Here is an 18,864-nt window from a genome sequence, read left to right on the forward strand (position 1 = left end):
TGTCCCCTTTTCTGTAGGTGGGCCCACATCATGTGTGCTGTTGCCGTCCCAGAGGTTCGATTCCTTAACGTGCCGGAAAGGACCCAGATCGATATCAGCCGGATTCCTCTGCAGAGACTGAAACTGGTGAGTAGCAACGCTGCCCCTTTCCCCTCCCTCTTTCCCCTTATGCATCAGAGTCTTTGTCAGGCTGTGGCTTTTTCTCTGATGGGTGTCTGCAAGGTAATTGCATCCCTCCTTTCAGATCCCTCAATCGTGGCCTCCTTTTTTTCCACTGGTGCGAACTTCCAGTGGATCCTCCCGGCTCCTTCACGTTGCCTGTGAATCAAGGTGGAGGGAGAGGCCATGTCCTGGGGGACGGGAGCTTTCATGTCACAGCTGGGCTGGGCTGACAAGAGCCCGGCTCTCCATGCCCATTTGAATTGTTCACTTTTGTGCTCTTGCCTCTCCTCGTGTGGTCTTGATGTCATACAGCATCTCGAACCATGGTATGACTCCTCTGCGCCACTGAGAAGCTCGCAGAGAAATACAAAATTCTTTTTGATTATTATTCATACTGTTGTTACTACTACTTCAACATGGGGATTAGAGACAGGTTTTCTCCTTCGCCCGACTCCAGGCCAATTACCTCTGCCCTGCACAGAAACCTTTAGAAAATCTGCCTTCTGCTTCCTTACATGTGTCTTATTGTAAAGATGGGTCTTTAATGTCCTCCACATCAAAGAAACCTTGCCGTTGTGTTAAATTATGAGCCAACAGATCATAAGTTTAGGTCCTTGTACTTCATGTTTAATGCACTTTCCCCCTAAAGGCAAACCTGGTGACCTTAAGACTCCCGCGCGTGGCTTGCAGTTGTCTGTGATTCTGCTGGAGTGCCACCTGTCCTTGCCATCTTCTTTAACAATCCCCTCCACCCGACCTTGGTAGCTTCAGTTTGGGGCCCCGACTGCTGCTCTTTTGGTTACTGGTCTTGCCCTCAGAGCGAGGATCTTTGGGGACTTCTCCTAGGTTGTCTGGAACCTGCCAACCACTGGGCCACCAACCAAAGTTTGGCAGTCCAAACTCACCAGTCACTGCCAGGGAGAAAGACGAGGCCGCCTGCGTTGGTAAAGGATTAAAGTTCTGGAAGCTCTCCGGAACAGTTCTGCCCTGTCCTGTTGGGCCGCGGTGGGCTTCCTTGGGGTTGGTTGGTCATTCACCTGTGCCCACGCCGCATGAATGACTGGTGAACCAGTACCCTCACGTTCCAGCCAATGCCTGGCTTTCTGGTCAGGTGACTTTGAATGCTGTCAGCTCTCCTATTGCCATCAAGGGTCTCACGTAGCTGGTGGCATTGGGCTGCAGTCCGCTTGGCCGGGAGTTCAAAACCGCCTCCAGCTCTACTGGAGACTAGGCTTTCTACTCCCGCCAACCCGGTCTCTGAGGCAGCAGTGACTCTAGGCAGCCAGAGCACGGGGTCTTCTGGTGGTGGCTGGTGTAGGGTAGTGGGAGCAGGAAGCTCAGGGAGGGCAGAGCCCACATTTTATGAACTGAGACACAGTGAATGGGGGGTCACCACAGAAAGGGTCACAGCAACTCTCCGGGGTGAGAAGACGCAGTCGTTCCGTTCCTGGACTTTCTGGGGAGACCTTGAAATCAACCCATCGCCACCCACCGGAGACATGTTTTTAAAACAAGAGCAGAAGACAGCAGCAGCAGCAGGGGTGTCAACACGGGACTGTAGGCCGGCATCACTCCCAGAAGGCAGGCCACCGAGCGAGAGAGTGGTAGGCTTTCTGTGAGCGATGCTCGCATTCGTGAGATGTTTGCTTCTCTCTTCACGGCACTTCCCACCATCCTTCCCTCCGTCACCATCCTTCCACTTCACAGAGGGGGAACCGGTTCACAGGGAGCCAGGGGACTGGCACAGGGCCGCAGAGCCAGCAAGCATGGGCGTGGCAGTGCCGAAGAGAGGGGCACAGAGTGGGGCTGCGGACATCTGCCGGCAGGGAGGAGCTGCCTTTGTGTCCTCCCCAGCCTGGCCTGCACTTGGCTCCAAGTGGGGGCACAGTTGGGGGTCAGGGGGCGGTGGGGTGGGAGCTGACTGCAGCGGAGTTCTTCCCGCGGGTCTTCATGGCCAGGGCCATTTCCCACCATCTCCCCGTGGCCACCGTGGCTCAGTTTGGCCCGGCTGGCAGTCGTCATTTTCAAACAGTTCGTTTGATTGGGTGACGGCTTACAGAGAAGAAGGCTTCCACGCAACCATCCGTACATACTTCGTTTCGAGCCATTGGTAACATCACTTCTCCCACCCCTCCTCCCCGTGCCTGGTTCCGCTCTCCCTTCTCTCCCAGCACTCTGGACCAAGCTCGGTGGGTGCTGCCCTTGGGTCTTCAGGGGCTGCGCAGTCCCCGGTCTGTGGACCTCCCTGGTCTGATCCCCCTTAGGGGGACTGTGGGCTGAGTCACTTTGCAGACTATACAGTGAGTGACCAAGGGCCATGGTTCAGGGCCCCCCTCGTCTCTACCACCAGTCAGGCTGGCCTTTAAAAAAAGCCTCAAGTTTTGTTCCATGTTCTCTCCCCCTCCTCCTCCCTGAACCCCACTCCGCCCCCATATCCCTCGTGTCACCCCTTTTCAGAGCTGTCAGCGATGGCTCTTATTTTTTTGTTTGTCTTTGAATCTCTTGTCAACAAAGCAATAAAGCCAGGCAGCATGTGTGCGTATCAGTCACTGTATCGCTAGGAACCAAATAATCCGGTCGAGCATGTCCTCATCCTTTACTTGCCGATGTTAAAATCAAGCAGGCAACCCGTGCTGGTCAAGGACCCCTGAGGATCAGCGTTGTGTGAGGGAGAAGAGGGCACTGCACTCACGCTGGTCACCCAGGGCCCGGTGGCGGTGCTTCTCGCTGGAAGCCTGGGCCTTTGTCCCGTGCCTCTGTATTCCGGAGGGATTCAGTCGGGCAGCCAGTCATGAGAGCGCTGTGCCTCTGGACGGGCTCACCTTCCAGAGCCCTTGCGTGGTTGACTTGGTGTGACTCATGGTGACTCCATGGCCAGCAGAGCAAACACTGTCCAGTCCGGCTCCATCCCCCACGGCTACGCGCGAGCCCGTGGCTACAGCCACGGATCCTGTGTCACGCAGCGTGGCTCTCCCTGCGGAGCGGTCCCTCCTGAGGACACAGCCAAAGTGAGTCAGAGTGGTGCCTTCTGAGCAGAGCGCCCTGGCCATATTTTGATGCTCCTGCCAGCCAATAGCCTTTGCCAATGTCCGAATTCGAGTGTGTCCCTTTGTAGCTCTTCCTTATTTATTGTCTGGCGCTCATTTCCTAGGAGGGGTTTGACAAATAGTGGGTCCCGGCTAGGTGAACCTTTGCCTTCAAAGTGTCAACCCCCGCTTGCATGGGGGACCTTGCAGGGCTGCTGGCCATCAAAGGAATGGTGGTGGCCTTAGCACTTACACACACCGCACACGTATGTATCCTGCATGTAATGCTACTTAAAAAAAAAAAAAGCAAGCTCACAGCCTCGAGTCATTTCTGACTCATAGAGACCCTATAGGACAGGGTCGAAGTGCCCCTGCAGCCAGTCTCGTCTAAGACCAGGCAGCTTTTCCTTCTCTGAGATCCGGTTGTATACGTTAGTATGACTTTGTAAGGCTCACTAAACCCCTCTTCTGTTGGCTTAGAGTTTTGTTTTGGGCCCTCGGCTCAGATTAGACTGGAGTGATCTATTTAGGACAAGTTGTTTATTCCCAAGGAGCCCCGCTTACACATTGGCCTATTAGCCCCAAGGTCAGAAGCTTGAAACCACCAGCCGTTCGAAGGAGAAAGACCTGGCTTTCTACTGCTGTGAAGAGCTACAGTGTCAGAAACCACAGGGCAGTTCTCTGTCCGACAGGGTCCTTCTGACTCAGAATGAGTTAGAGTTGGTTTATTGGACCCCAAGCAGCAGCAAGGGCAAGCTGGGCCTTTCCTCACTGTCCACTAGGTGGTGCTGCTGCACCACCACCGGGCTGGCACATGGCGCCCTTAAACCAACCCCAGCAAGAGAGGCATCCGAGCCTGGCCACACCGGCAAGGCACCGTGGTGTGTCTGTCTGTGTGTGTGTGTCTGTGTGTGCCTACTAGGTCACGGGATGGTGCCGTGCCACGAAAGTGCTGCCGCAATGCATCCCAAGCACTGAGTTCCAGAGTCCATATTCATTTAGCCCTCCAAAGAGCTGTTCTCCCTCCAGGCAATTGACTGCTTTCCTGTGTAAATCATAAGCCACCCGAGTAAAAGCTAGTGACTGCCGCAGGCTTAAGGAACGACTCGTGGCAAACATGCGTTTGACCGTCTCGCCCAACGTGTGAAAGCTCCTTACTTTGTGTGTGTGTGTGTATAAGTATGAAATGTGTATATCAAATATATGTAAATGTGAAAACTCATCATTGAGGTGTTAATAAATATAAATATATATGCTATATATGTTACTATAAATGTGTATATCAAATATCTGTAAATGTGAAAAACACCTCCTCGAGGTGTTAATATATATGTAAAGGTAATCTATAGCTTAAGAGAGCTGTGTCCACGTAGCTCATGGTTGCCACCCCTCTGTCATCATAAACTGGGGGGCTTATTTAGTGGTCTTTGAGCAGTGTGTGAAGCTATTTTTAGCCTTTGATTTACACATTGGTTCAACCTGCAGCTTTTATAAGCAACCGAACAAACTTTGTTGTTGGCCGAGAATGTCAATTACGTGTTTCCTTTGGGAAAGGGTGGAAGACAGAATGGGTTGTGCATGGAATGTCGGCGCAGATAGCATGTCAGTTAGAGCAGAAGGATTCTCGGCACGTGGAAAGCAGCTGGGTGCTCCCAGTGGCCCGCTCGTGGCCCCTGAGCCGGGCCGCTCCCCGGCGTGTCAGGTGTAGCCTCTCCTCTTCAGATACTGACAGCACCGAACCACGCGCCCAAGACCGGCTTCCCAGACGCTCTATCTTCCTTGGTCTCTGTGCCTGGTAATTTTTTCCCTGCTTTAATAATACACGAACATTTATAAACAGCAAAAATCAAATGGTCATTAGTGGTTTCTTTAACAATATTGAGCCTTAGTGTAGAGGATCTGTCCCGGGGTTAATTAGCAGTGTAATTGGAGCTCTCGCTAAAAGGGGATTCCGGATTGCTATGCACAATAAGTCATCTTGCTATGGGAGGGGAAGGGTTCAAAGTTCCTTGAGGGGGCTCACAAACAACATGAGCTCCTTGCTGCCAAGCCCATCCCGATCCCGACACCCCTGACCACCGGACGGCGTCGAAATGCCCTATGGGTTTCCTGGGCTGTCAGTGTCTATGGAAGCAGCCTGTCTCATCTTTCTCCCATGGGGTGGGTTTGAACTTCCAACTTGTTGGGTAGCGAGTGGGGACAGTTGAGTCAGGGGTTGGGGTGAGCTTGGTCTGGAGGGAGAATTATTTTCCCTTATGGGCCTCAGCACTTAGCTTTTTCTGCTTTGGAATTTTTCTTGATTCCATGGTTTTTCACTAAAGGAAGACATGCTGAATGAAGGATCAATTTGTTATGAACTACGAATTCCCTGATACGTTACACAGGAGGCATGTTTCTGCCTGGACTTGGGGCAGGGGTAAGATTAGATGGGGCCCCTGTGTCCCTCTGGACCCTGCACTGCTTTATCAATCCCTTGAGACGTGCATATACATTAGGGCCACTGAAAAGGTGGTGTGCTCACGAACACGGAATCTTCTTGAATGCAAACCACGAACCAGGACCTCTAATACTTTCAGGACTGATTTCCCAGTTGAAAATAACAACCCCCTTTCCCTTTCCCCAAGAGACTGCAGTTTAGCAAAATCACACCCCCAGGTGTACCACCTCATTCGTTTCTGCTATTTATCGTCACCTAGTTCACATTATGTAATCTCCTGTGGTGTCTGCGATGCACCTTGGAAAGACCCAGCAGACCTGTCATCTCCCTGTCGCTTTTCAACCCACCTCCTCTTTGGAGAACTCGCTGCCTGACTCCTAGCAACACTGTGGGGCGGGTCAAACCACCCCTGGGGGTTTGTGAGTAACTCCTGATTGGACTAGAAAAATCTCAGCTTTCTTCCTCGGAGTGGCAGGTGGTTTTAAGCCGCTGACCTTGTGCTTAGCAACCCAGCGAGTCACCACTAAGGCACCAGGGCTCCTGCCTCTTTGGAGAGTGGAGTCTCCAATAGGCGGTAAGCTCGGTATCACCATGCATGGGAGCTCAGCCTTGCTCCGTGGCCCCAGACACACCTGTTCTGCTGCTCACTGCCTTCAGTTCCCGTGTCCCCAGACCTTCCTGTGACTTTTATCCTCAAAATCCTATTTCTGCAACCCAAGCGGGGGAGGACTGAAATTTGGAATAGCTGGTGTTGCTTCTGGGTACCCAGTGACCTCCACTTTTTATCCGCCATGCCGGCCACGTGTTCTCTGAATGCAGAATGATGTTTTGAAAAGGCAGGGAGTCCACAGTGACGGGCCCGGCTGATGGCCTCCTGGTTTGGCTCAGACCATGCCATGCTGCTCAGAAGCCTGCATGTACTTGAAGATTTGTACCTGAAGGCAATGATGGTGAATTTGAAAGCCAGAGATTATAGCTTTGAAAGGTACATCAATTCTGAAAATAGAGTGGTTTTGCTGTAGCCTTTCATCTGAAGAGTTGATTCCAGGGGGAGAAACACAGCCAGTGCTTCCTGTTCCTTAAAGGAGACACTGTCTCCTAGCCAGCCGGCTCATTAGTATTTCACGCATTAGGTCCTCCAACTAGAAGGCCTGAGCAGTAGGGCTGGGGCCACTCCCTGCCCTGGGCTGCTGATGTGACAGCTGCAGCGGTCACCCAGCCACCTGGCTTTCTCCCCTGGAGGGGTCGGGCTCGGGCTCGTCTTTGGCAGGGCGTTTTGGGAAAGGTAAAGGCATATTGATTATCTCTCATCACTTTAAAATGGGGGGAGGGAGGTGTGGTAAAAGCAATCAAGAATGTCGTTATGTACACGGTTAACTCCTGGTCTGATGGAGGCACTTGCTTGGGTATCGTAAAGACAAAGAGGAGTTCTAAGCAAATAATAAACGTGGACAATAACAAGTCAGGTGACTGGTCAAGCACAGCTGAGGAAGAATTTGTCTCACATAGTGAAATCACCACAAGAGGAGTCCGTGAGGTCCTATATGGCCGGATGCTGGCGGTGGTGGTGGTGGAGGTGGAGTGTCTTGTTATCCAGTCCCCAGGATGGTGCAAGTGGAATGCCAGGGGCTGCTGACCGAAAGGCCGGCAGTTCAAACCCATGTGGTGGGCCCAGAGAGGAAGGGTGGGGTGGGGTGGGGTGTGTCTCAGCCACAAAAACCCAGTGGAGCCCCGGCACTCTGTCACCCCTGGGGTGTCCCGACTCCAAACTGCTCCCTGAATCTGCTCTCTTGTTTAGACTTTGTCCGGCCGCTGAATAATAAGCCCAGTAAGAAATTTGACAAGAGTTCGAAAACTAATGTTCTCCGGGCCTGTAGCATACACGTGCCCCAACCGGGGAAGGTTTGTGAAGAGTAACTGTAGTGTACAACAATGCCCATTAGTAGCTGCGTAGCACTTACCTGTCAGCATGCGTCACCGCAGGGACCAGGTCCTCTGCAGCTCTCAAATGTGGAGATTGCTGTAATACCAAACCGTATAATCTTTTGAGTAAAATGGAAAATGTCAGATGGGCAGGACTACGGATGACACACTCTCTGAAGGCTGTAGATGTCTGTAGGAGAAAATGTGTAAATGCACCAGCTGCTATCGTGTTACTGTGGTTTTTCTTTATCGGCTGTGAGGGAAGACCGCGAGGCAAACGGAAATTGATTGGAGCCTTAAAAATGCTCCGTTTTGAACTTGCCTTCTCTCCCCGCCTCCCCGGAATAATTTTAAAAACATTATTAGATAGATAAGTAAAGCTTTAGATGATTGCTGATGAAGGAACGCCGGGAGAGGGTAATCTTAGCTTTCAGGCAGACTTGCGGCGCCCCCGCTTCCCCTCACCTGCTCTGTGTCCTGCGTGAGCAATGATGGATTTGGGCCGATCTCCGTCTTCATCACTTTCCGGAACACACCCAGCCAAGGCAACTCCTAAACCCAACCCAATCCACTCCCTTCAAATGGATCCGATTTGTAGGGCCCTAGGCTGGCTTTCTGAGGCTTTGCAAATCACCTCCTCTTTCCTCCCAGCTCGACTCAGGGCTGGACAGGCTAAAACACTGCCCCTGTGGTTTTTCCCGAGACTGTAACTGTTTACAGGGGGTTGAGGATGGTTCTGGTAAGCACCGCCTTCATTGCCTGGCAGGGGCAGCGCTGAGTCTACCTAGAGCGTGCCCCTGAGGCTTGAAGTTCACAGACTGCCCACCTGCGCACTTCCCCACCTCCTCGGAGCTGCAGTCAGTCCCTCAACCTCTGAGGGGGGGGGGCTTGGGACCAGTACTCACCCACAAGTGTCTGGGTGTGGCTGTGTCACCGGGGGCTACCCACGGTGCCTCCAGGCGCCCCTGGCTTCCACAGCAGGGTTTGGGCTGGCACATGGGTCTCAAAGTGAGGGGGACAGGCACACCCGTTTTCAGGAGCTCCCCCTACTCTTGACCAGGGGCTTCGGTACCAACTCTTCTGTTACTCCTGGCAACACAGGCCCCGCCAGTGGTGTGTGTGGCAGAATCCAACACTAGCTTTTCAGGAAGGGGGTAAATACACCCAGAAGATGCTCAGGCCTGATGGGCCACTTTGCAGACCTCACGGATGGAAACACCTTCTCTGTGTCCAGGCTCGAAACTGCCACCGGGCCCTCAGCTGCAGTTCAGGATGCTGGGAAATCGCGCAGCTCGCAGGGCACATTGGCGCCTGTTCGGGGGCACCCCGAGGACTGCTGGGCACTTGCCCCAAAGTGGGGGAGGGTCACTGGTCACCATGGTGCAACATCTGTGCAGCTCTGCTTCGCAGCTGGTGCAGCTGCCCACTTCCCTCACTCAGGACCCGGAAGAGGCATCTGCTTAGCCTTCTGTGTGACCCAACAAGGAGGCAGCCCCGACACGCCTCTGCGGGCCGACCCAGGCTGCCGCTGCCCAAGAAGAAGCCCATGGCCGGGGGGCGGTCTCCTGAGCTGCAGGCTGTGGGTAGCAAGACCCCCAAAGCCCCTGAACTAAACTTGCCACCATTAGAATCGGAGCTGACTCACAGCGTCCCGAGGACGACAGGACAGCACTGTGCCGGTGGGTTCCTGAGACTGCAAGCCTCGTCTCTCTCCCGAGAAGGCACGGCACGCCGTTGTCCTGTCCGGCTGGGTGTTGGCGGTGGCCCTTGTTTCCTCCGTGGCCAGAGCTTGCACTTGTCGGCCTCACGACTCTCCTCGCTAAAGCCAGGCCTTGCTCCCACCCCGTCTTTGCTTCTCCTCTTCAGAGTTGTCCCTGTTGTTGGGGCTTGTGCTTTCCGAAGGACTTCACTCCAGTGTGCAGCAGAGGAGAAATTGGATTTGTGGGCCCTTTTTAACCCTGCAGTCCCTTGGAGCGCTCCCCTTGTCCTGTTTCCACTCTGAGGAGGGCTAGCCTTCCTGGAGCTAGTCAGCAATCCCGCAATTGTGCACCTTGTCCCAGAGTAACGTGTAACATGTAGGACTATTGGAAATGATGCGCAGTTAGAGGTACACATCACAGAAATCCTGGATCGTGTCTTGATAGAAATCCAGTTTAATCTCTCAAAACTGTATGGCCCGCCATGGCTGACGCTCATTCTGGAAATGGAGCAGGCTTAACCAAAGCTGTAGGTTGGCCCGTCTCTGTACCTGAAGGTTTCATAAACCTGGGTCGATAGAGAAGATGATTTTGGGATTCGGATGTTGGAGGTAAATATTAATTGGTTGCCACTTTGCTTTGAGTAAAATGGTAGATTTTAGATTAAATCAGTGGCAACTGGGGATCTAGCTGGAGTATGAGCAACATTGTTGCTGTTTCATGTTGTGACAGCAGACAGATGGCAGGGGACACTGTTTTGACTGCCATCATTACTTGGAAGTAGCCAAGAGCAGTGCCTGTGTCCAAGGTACAACTGTTCACTGCAGTGATTCCCAGTTTGGTCAGGACTGCCCCTCTGGGGGTGCTGGAAAGATCCACAGGGGGCTGTGATTGTGTGGTGAGGGGGGGTGGGCACTGAGGGGTTGTTCTTTTTCTGAAGAGGGCACAGGGGCCAAATAAGTTTGAGAAAGTATGGCTGAGGGTGAGGGCGACATCCCCGGGAAGTCTCTTTGTGCGCTCAACGAGCCACACGTTCATTAGGCACCTACTATGTGTAGAGAAGCGGAAGGAACCCCTGCCGGGCCCAGATGGTTCAGTCCTGACCATGAGCTGAAATGCCGGTGGTTTAACACCAGGCTGAAGCACCTTGGAAGCAAGGCCTGGTGATCTCCCTGTATGATCCCAGCCTTGAAAGCCCCATGGAGTGGCTGATCTGCACACCCAGGTCACCTGGAAGGAGTCGGGATGGGCTTGATCGTAACTATAGCAACAGCTGGAAAAGGTGGCCAAGGACACAGCGCGTATTATGGTAAGAACCCCAAATGCAGGGCCGACCGACACTGACTCTGCTGTTTGTGGGTGAAGGAAAAGCCTGGAAAGGAGCAGTGGCCAATCACCTGGCAGGGGAAGGTGTCCAGGAGAAGTAGCGTTGCACCTGATGGTCTAAATGAGAGCCTTGCAGGTCTCGGGAGGGGGACTTCAGTGAAGCTGGGTGGTCATTAAGTGAGCGAGTCTCTCTCCTGCCTTCTGTGTCACTGTAGGGAGTGGGGCGGGGTAGAGGGCTGAGTCTGCAGGTGTGACAGGGCCCTCCCCGGTCTAGACCAGCGTGGTCCACAGTGGCAGCCACTGACCAGCCAGGGTAGCAAGCACCTGGGATGGGTGGCACGGCCCAGGGACTCTATTCGAAACTCGACTGAACTTTAAGCTAATTTTTCTGACCGTCTGAGTAGAAATATCCTAATCACAGTTTTGTTTTGGTGGGGACCACATTTCAGCCATTCTCTTGAAAAGTCAGGGTCTGAATGGAGATGTGTTACCAGATTCCCATGGACTGAGTGGGGAAATAAGAATGTAAAATAGCTCATTGATGACGGGTCGGTTACATGTCAAGGTGGTAGAAGCAGTCTGACAATGTTGGGTTAAATGAAACGCAGCATTGACATAAATGCCACCGTTTCTATGTAAGTTTCTTTTTTTTGTTTTTAATCATTTTATTGGGGGCTTATATAACTCTTATACACCCATCGTGTCAAGCACATTTGTACATTTGTTACCGTTATCATTCTCAAAACCTTTTCTTTCTACTTGAGCCCTTGGTATCAGCTCCTCAGTTTTTCCCCTCCCTCCCCATTCCCCCTTCCCTCAGGAACCCTAGATAATTTATAAGTTATTATTATTTTGTCATATCTTACCCTGTCCAACGTCTCCCTTCACCCACTTTTCTGTTGTCCATCCCCTAGGGAGGAGGTTATATGTGGATCCTTGTAATTGGTTTCCCCTTTCCTCCCCATCCTCCCTCCACCCTCCTGGTATCACCACTCTCAGCACTGGTCCTGAAGGGATCATGTGTCCTGGATTCCCTGCGTTTCCAGTTCCTATCTGTACCAGATTTGTAAGGTAGAACAGGGATCATGATAGTGGGGGAGGGGGGCTATGAGGGGGAGGAAGCATTTAGGAACTAGAGCAAAGTTGTATGTTTCATCGTTGCTACACTGCACCCTGACTGGCTCGTCTCCTCCCTGCGACCCTTCTGTAAGGGGATGTCCAGTTGCCTACAGATGGGCTTTGGGTTCCCGCTCTGCACTTCCCCTCATTCACAATGATTTGATTTTTTGTTCTTTGATGCCTGATCCCTGATCCCTTTGACAGGATGGTGTGCTTCTTCCATGTGGGCTTTGTTGCTTCTGAGCTAGATGACCACTTATTTACCTTCAAACCTTTGACACCTCAGACGCTATATCTTTTGATAGCCGGGCACCATCAGCTTTCTTAATCACTTTTGCTTATGCACCCATTTGTCTTCAGTGATCATATCTGGAGGTGAGCACAAAATGGTATATTTTATTCTCTATGTAAGGTTCTTAATGTGACTTTCAGATAGTTAAAAATTATCTGTGTGGTTAGCATTGCGTTTTGTGGGTCAGTCAGTGCTTACTATCTAGAGAGTTTGGATTTAATCCAGAATTTACCAACCAACCCTTTGTGATCCACTGGATCCCCCTAAGTCATCGTGACCCTGCAGGGCAGTGGTTCTCAACCTTCCTCGTGCCGCGACCCTTTCATATAGTTCATGTGGTGGTGACCCCCAAACATAAAATTATTTTCATTGCTATACCATAACTGTAATTTTGCTACTGTTATGAATCGGGCAACCCCTGTGAAAGGGTTGTTTGATCCCCAAAGGGGTCATGACCCACAGGTTGAGAACCACCGCTGTAGGGCAAAAGTGGAACTGCCCCCGAGGGTCTCCAAGGCTGTCAATCTTCATGGAGCAGACAGCTCCATCCTTCGCCCATGGAGTGGATGGTGGCTTTCACGGCTGACTCCGCAGCTAGTAACCCAGCATTTATCTCCTCAGGGCTCATTCCTCATTGGGGAACCTTTTGAGAAGTGTATTTCCAAAGGGCACTGCCTCTAGTGGAGAAAATGGATTTCAGGGAGTAGCAGCTGGCTGTGGGAGCATTGGCGACAGTGGTTACACACTGGGCTGCTTGTCATAAGATCGGCAGTTCGCAGCCATAAGCTGCTCCACAGGAAAAAGGGCTTTCTACTCTCGTAAGCATGATAGCCTTGGAAACTCACAGGGGCAGCGGTACTCTGTCCTACAGGGTCACTGTGAGTGGACATCAACTCAAAGGCACAATTTAGGGGCTCTGTTTTGTTTGGAGGTGACTTTTAGGTACCATCGAGTCACCCCGGTTCCTGGGGACCCAAGTACACCAGAATGGAGCTCTGCCTAGTCCAGTGCCATCCCCGCGATGGATGGGCTGTGGATTGGAGCCATGTGGCCCATCAGATTTCCACTGGCTGATTTCAGACACATCCCACCAGGCTTCTCTTCCTCGCATGCGCCGGAGAGAGATGAAGGTAGTGAGCTCCTGGGTGGGGGCTGGGCGCAGCCAGAAGCAGTGCTGCCTTCTGGTCAGCGATGGACGAAGAAGACTGAGGCACGATCGTTAGAGCAGAACTACTGGGCTTCACTCGTGTTTTTTGTAATTGCTTAATATTTCCAATTTTCTTACATCAGTAACGTTCAATGTCGTAAACTGCCCTTCGACACACAGAGGCTTTATTTAAATCACATATTCCAGCAAAAACTCTCAAGGGAGCCCAGTTGGCACAATGGTTGGTTACGGAATGCCTCTGCCAACTGAATGGCCCTTGCTTCGAACTCGCCAGCTGCTTCCTAGGCTGAGGAAGTGGTTGCTTCCGTCAGGAAGAGAGCCCTGTGAAGCCCTTGCTTGGAGAGTTCTCTTTGCCCTATGGCGTCACTATGGATTGGAATTGGCTCCACAGTGTCGTTTCTGTGTGTGGCGAGTCTGCCTGTCTGGGCTCTTCAAATACTTGGTGGCATGCGAATGTCCTACTTGGGGAGCACCACAGTCACGCTCAGGAACCCTTGCCCAATGCTGTGCTGTGGAGGGACACTCTATGGCCTTAGCTCTCAGGGCCCTGGTCACTGAACCCTGAGGCTCGGAGTTTGGAGCCACCAGCTGCTTTGCGTGGGGGCGGGGGTGGGGGTGGGGAGACTGGGCTTTCTACTCCCGGGAAGAGCTATCATCTTGGAAACTCACATGGGCTACCCAGTTCTATAGAGTCGCTGTGAGTCGGCATGGACTCAATAGTAGTTGGTTTTGGTTTTGAAATCACTTGTTGAATTTCTATTGTTCCTTTCTCTAAGAACTTACATGGGTTAGCTCAAAGTCTCCGTCCATTTAAGTGTATCATTGATTGACCACTTTCCATTAAAATGAAAACCTTTAAGCTTCCCCCACTCCCTGCCATCTATTGCTTGTAATAATTAAAAGCTTCATCAATTCTTTTTTGAACATCTGTTTTGAACAAGCATATATGTGTATACATACATATATATCTCATATGTGCATGCATATACATGTATATTATATATGTGGGCATACTGTGTATACACACACGTACATGCACATACATGTACATCAAATGCCCAGATGGTAGGTATTTCCAGTGACAGAAGCATGCCATCCTGGCAAAAGGAATCCATTTCTAGACTAAGTAGCATCCTGCCCAGCATGGGACCAGCCTCATCTGATTTTTATGTGATGAACTGACTGCATCAAAATCTGCCTTCCAGTGTGCCAAGGCATTTCACGATGGACGTTGAATCCCCATTTTTTATTTATGAAGCGACGGCAGGGTCACAGCAGCTCATCACCTGCGGCCATGTGGTCGGATTTATTTCCTCAGGCGCCTCGTGTTGACGGGTGTGGTGACGGTGCACCCGTATTTAATTCTAAAACTCCTAAGTGGCGTGACACACAGTCATTCAGTGTTGTTTCAGATCCAAACGGAACATCACCACTCACAGGGAGCCTCCCGCCTTTCCTGAGTCGGGGCGTGGGGGGGGGCGTGGCCCCGGCTGGCATTTGAGGCCTGGCTGTGTCGGGGCAGGGGACCAGTTGCAGCTCTTTACACCCTGGGGAGAGCCTACTGAGAAGGCTTCTTCCACAGAGAATGGGTTTAAAATGTAATAGAAACCGTAGTTCATGGCAGCATTTGAGGAATCCCACATGTCCCCTTTCTACCTGTTTTGAGGGACATTGAGGAATAGGGGACATCTCCTGCATTCCTTCAGTTGCCCCTGTGGACTCCGGGTCTGGTGCTCGTTGGCAGGTGAACACATGGTAGGCAGCCAGCCTCACTCATGCGGCTTCATCATCTAGGGGGTTAGAGAAGAAAGTCCAGCAAGACTCTCCCCTGTTCTTCCATTTATCTGGCTGGCAGGACGGAAAGGCTGGAGGAAGGCAATTTTCTAAGCTATTTCATTTTTTTCCTCAGGGAGATGTAATAAGCATTTCTCTTTCCTGGATATTTATAGAGGTAAATAATTGCAAACAAATAAGAGGACTGCATAAATGTCAAACGTGTGTTATTATAATTTTTGGGGGGGTATTTATGAAGTAGTTTTGAGTGAATTTGAGATCAGTGAACAGCTGCATGACGCAGGTTGGTTTTGATTGGTTATTGTTTCCTGCTACCTGAGAGTTTTCAAATGATTCAGTGCTCATGAAACGAGTCATGAAACATTATTTTTGATACTTACCATTTCAAACACCAGCAAATCGTAATGTTGTTATTTTTAGAAGCAGTCCAGGGGCTCTGCTTTGGGGACTTCTTGGATGAGACCTGGCTCTGCCGCAGACAATCACGGGCAGAGTTTCCCCGGAGGAAGCTTCCCCCAGACAGTCATTTCCTCCTGTCTTTCTCAAAGCAGTCCCTCACATTTTGCAAGGAGCCAGCTAGACACTGCAGGATACTTCACCTGGCAGGTCAGCCTACAAGCGAGGGGGAGCTGATAGCTCCACACTCTTCAAGGACAGGTAGCGACCTGTCTGGGCACCGTCTCTCTGAGTCCCTTGGCATAACCAGGGCAGACGGGAGTGGGCAGCCAGCGCACGCTCTTACCTGACAGGGCCCACAGTGAATGGACGGGCGTTTTTAGGTTCGTCTCAGGGAGAGCCCCCTAGCCAGTCGGCATCTGTGCTCCTGAAACATCCTGATTGGGTCCCCCCCCCCCCCAAACTGTAGCACAGAGCAAAAGGCTCATTCTGCACAGATAAGGCACGGCAGCCTTTCAAGACCCGCTGACTGCGCCCGAGGAGGGTGACAGCCACCTGCGCTGGTGGAAGCAGATGTGTTCATCCCTAATCGAAGCTGGCGTCACCTCGGGATCACGGGCCAGGAAAATGACAGGCTGCGCAGCGAGGGCGGGTTATCAGCCTGAGACACGAGGCGCAGGCGGACGAGGCTGAGGCTGAATCATGCCACCCAACTCGGGCGTGTCTGTGCGAGGGCCGACTTTGAATGGACACTGTCCTCCCCCCCCCATCCCCTCCCCCGCCACAGACCAGTTGTCTCACAGCCCAAAGTATCGCTGGCGGTGCTGCACTTGATACAGTCCACTCTTACACGACGCAAAAGCCCTGCCTAGCTCCGTGCCCCTCGGCGGGAGTCAGCTGCAGCACCGACCGTGCTGGGGTACCAGCCCCTGGCCCTTGTCCTTTAGAGGAAACCGCGTGGCGGATGCAGTGTCTTACCCGGTGCTGTGATAATTGAGCTGGCGCAGAAACCTCCTGCTGGCCATCCAGTTCTCAGGCGCACTCACCTGCCTTCTCTGAAGAGCGTTTGGGGAGGGAGGGCGTAGTTTTGTGTGTGCTTATTTGATTTTTAATGGATAGACTTTATTTTTTTTAGAAAAGTTGTAGTTTGACACAACAATTGAGCAGCAGTACTGAATTGCCATATGTTCTCCCACATACAAAGTCCCCGTTCCTTTCAGCAGCTTGTGGTCATGGGCTCCATTTGTTACCAATGGTGGGCTGATATCGATGCATTGTTACTCACCAATGCCCACAGCCTACATCCCTGCTCACTCCGTGTGCCTACAGCCCTGGGGGTGCTGGCAAAGGCATGGCATGGGGTCACCGCCCCACCATGACAGCACCCGACGGAATGGTTGCATTGAAGTGCAACTGCCCTGCGCCCACCTGTTCATCCTGCTCCACCCTTTTTCTTGGGCCCCACCCCCAGGCTCTCCTTTCTTAGCTTGTGGTGAGGCTGGATGCTATGCTGCTGGATTTCAGTGGGGCTTCTGGATTGAGACAGTTTAACCAGGGAGTGCTAGTGGTCTAACTTCAAAAATTAGCGATGACAGTCTTATAGATTACAGCAGAACCTTGCCCGACTCCCTTGATTAGGGCCCCTCAGATCATTTGTTGGAGGAGGACCACGTTGTTGTTGTTTTTTAAACAACTTTATTGACACTTCATCCACATATTGCACAATTCAATAGTTCAGTCATATCAAGAAGAACTGTATAATCATGGCCACAATCAATTTCATAACATTTTCTCACCCCCCTTTAAGTGAGTTGTGTAATCACCTTCAGTTCTAGTGCTCCCTCCCCTCCCACCTTCATTGTGTACTCCTGAGATTCCCTCCCCCTCCCCATCCCCCATCTCACATAGACCCTCTCCATGCATCCACCCCTGTGGCAAACCCAACAGAAACAATAAACAACGAAAGTGAAATGAAATGGTAAGGTTAAAACAATAGCAATATAAAGATTAAACAGTGAGTAAGAAAACGGAGCGCCATCAATATTTTCAGAGCCAGGAAAGAAGTTTTTTTGTCATGGAGCAAGCAAGAGATTCTTGTACCTAGAACCAATTCAGGTTGGGGCTAGAGGGAGGTAAACTAACCAAGTATCAACTTTGATCCATCATAGTCCAGATTACAATGATCTATGATTGATAGTAAGGCTGTTCTTGCCTGGTGAAAGGGGATTGGACAGGAGCTTATTCTGACTAGGTGCATGCAGATGGGCTTTGGGCTCCCACTGTCCTCCACAGCCTTCCACAAATTGGGTGCTCACAATTTTAGCTCTGATACTTTGCCCGTGCATCATATTTGAATTTTATTATCATCATCTTTGGATCACACAAGCCGATGTGCTTCTTCTATGTGGACTTAGTTGACTCCTCCCTTAGATGGCTGCTTGTTTGAATACAAGCCTTCAAGACCCAAGACACTAATCCAATTGATAGCCGGGCACCATCTGCTTTCTCCACCACTCTTTGCTGTAGCACCCTGATCTTCCGTGATCCTTTCATGCAGGTGAGTATCAAGCAGGGCCATGTAATCAGAACTAACGGTTCTTGGACTGGGGCTAGAGTTCAGTGGGGGCCCAGAATGCATCTGCTTGTCCCTGGGATATGCGTGACTCAGGTTTATTTTGGTTGTGCTATTATGACAAATTCAAAACCCCATAAGACTAGCTACCCCAACAACAACTACAAACCAACCAGCAGACAACACAAGACAACCAAACAAAGACCAGGCAAACTAAAAGCAGGAAAACAAAAATCCACAGGAACAGTAGTGTAAAACCTTGTCAATCACCCCCCTGTGTGTAAGGCAATTGCCCTCATCACATCATCTTTCCCAATAACGCATCATTCTGGACACTGTAGGTAGGAAGAGTCTATGCAAATACAGTTCCACCTGAGCTGCAGCCCATGAGTTGTTGTTTCACACAATTCCACCTCCCATTCCATTGGGCTGTTTACCCTAGGCATGGAGGTGGGTGCCAGGGGGAACCTTCCTGGTCAGTTCTTCCAAGTTCAAATCCCTACCCAACAGCTCAAAACCCATTATGTGACTACAAGCGGGGCATGGAGGTGCTAACTATGTGGTGATTTTGGGTCCCTTTCCATTGGACACCCACCAAACCAGGGGCTCCCCTCCCCCCATGTCCAATGACGGCCACTTCCACAGGGCCAGGGCGGCCACTCTGTCTTCTCATCTATCCAAGTGCCCAGTCCTCAGTCCAATGATGCAGGCAGCTTTAAGGCAGGGCTCAGTTCATTTTGCTGGGCCTCTCTGTTAAGTCCTTCAGCTGTAGCCCCAGGACCGCATCTTTGGTGAGGTCGGGGGTGGCTGAGGATGAGGGGACCCTTGGTGATGTGGACTTAAGTACGCGGCCATTGTGGGGTTGATGCAGGCCCAGTCAGCGGTGTGCATGTGGTTGCGTGAGTCTAGGCTCCCTTTATATGTTTATCTCTGACAAGACGACACAGATGAA

The 18,864-nt window shown here is 51.4% G+C and overlaps 1 protein-coding gene across 2 annotated transcripts in view; it reads left to right on the forward strand.

The window, feature by feature from the left end:
- KDM4C (lysine demethylase 4C) overlaps positions 1–18,864 on the forward strand; it is a 213,606-nt gene that overhangs the window by 155,887 nt on the left and 38,855 nt on the right. For both annotated transcript variants that reach the window (XM_075559906.1, XM_075559905.1), the window contains exon 17: positions 18–126. In XM_075559906.1, coding sequence (XP_075416021.1) covers positions 18–126 — 109 coding nt within the window. The remainder of the gene's footprint in view (positions 1–17; positions 127–18,864) is intronic.

The sequence above is a fragment of the Tenrec ecaudatus genome, chromosome 10, assembly GCF_050624435.1.
Source record: "Tenrec ecaudatus isolate mTenEca1 chromosome 10, mTenEca1.hap1, whole genome shotgun sequence".
In the NCBI taxonomy this organism is placed as follows: domain Eukaryota; kingdom Metazoa; phylum Chordata; class Mammalia; order Afrosoricida; family Tenrecidae; genus Tenrec; species Tenrec ecaudatus.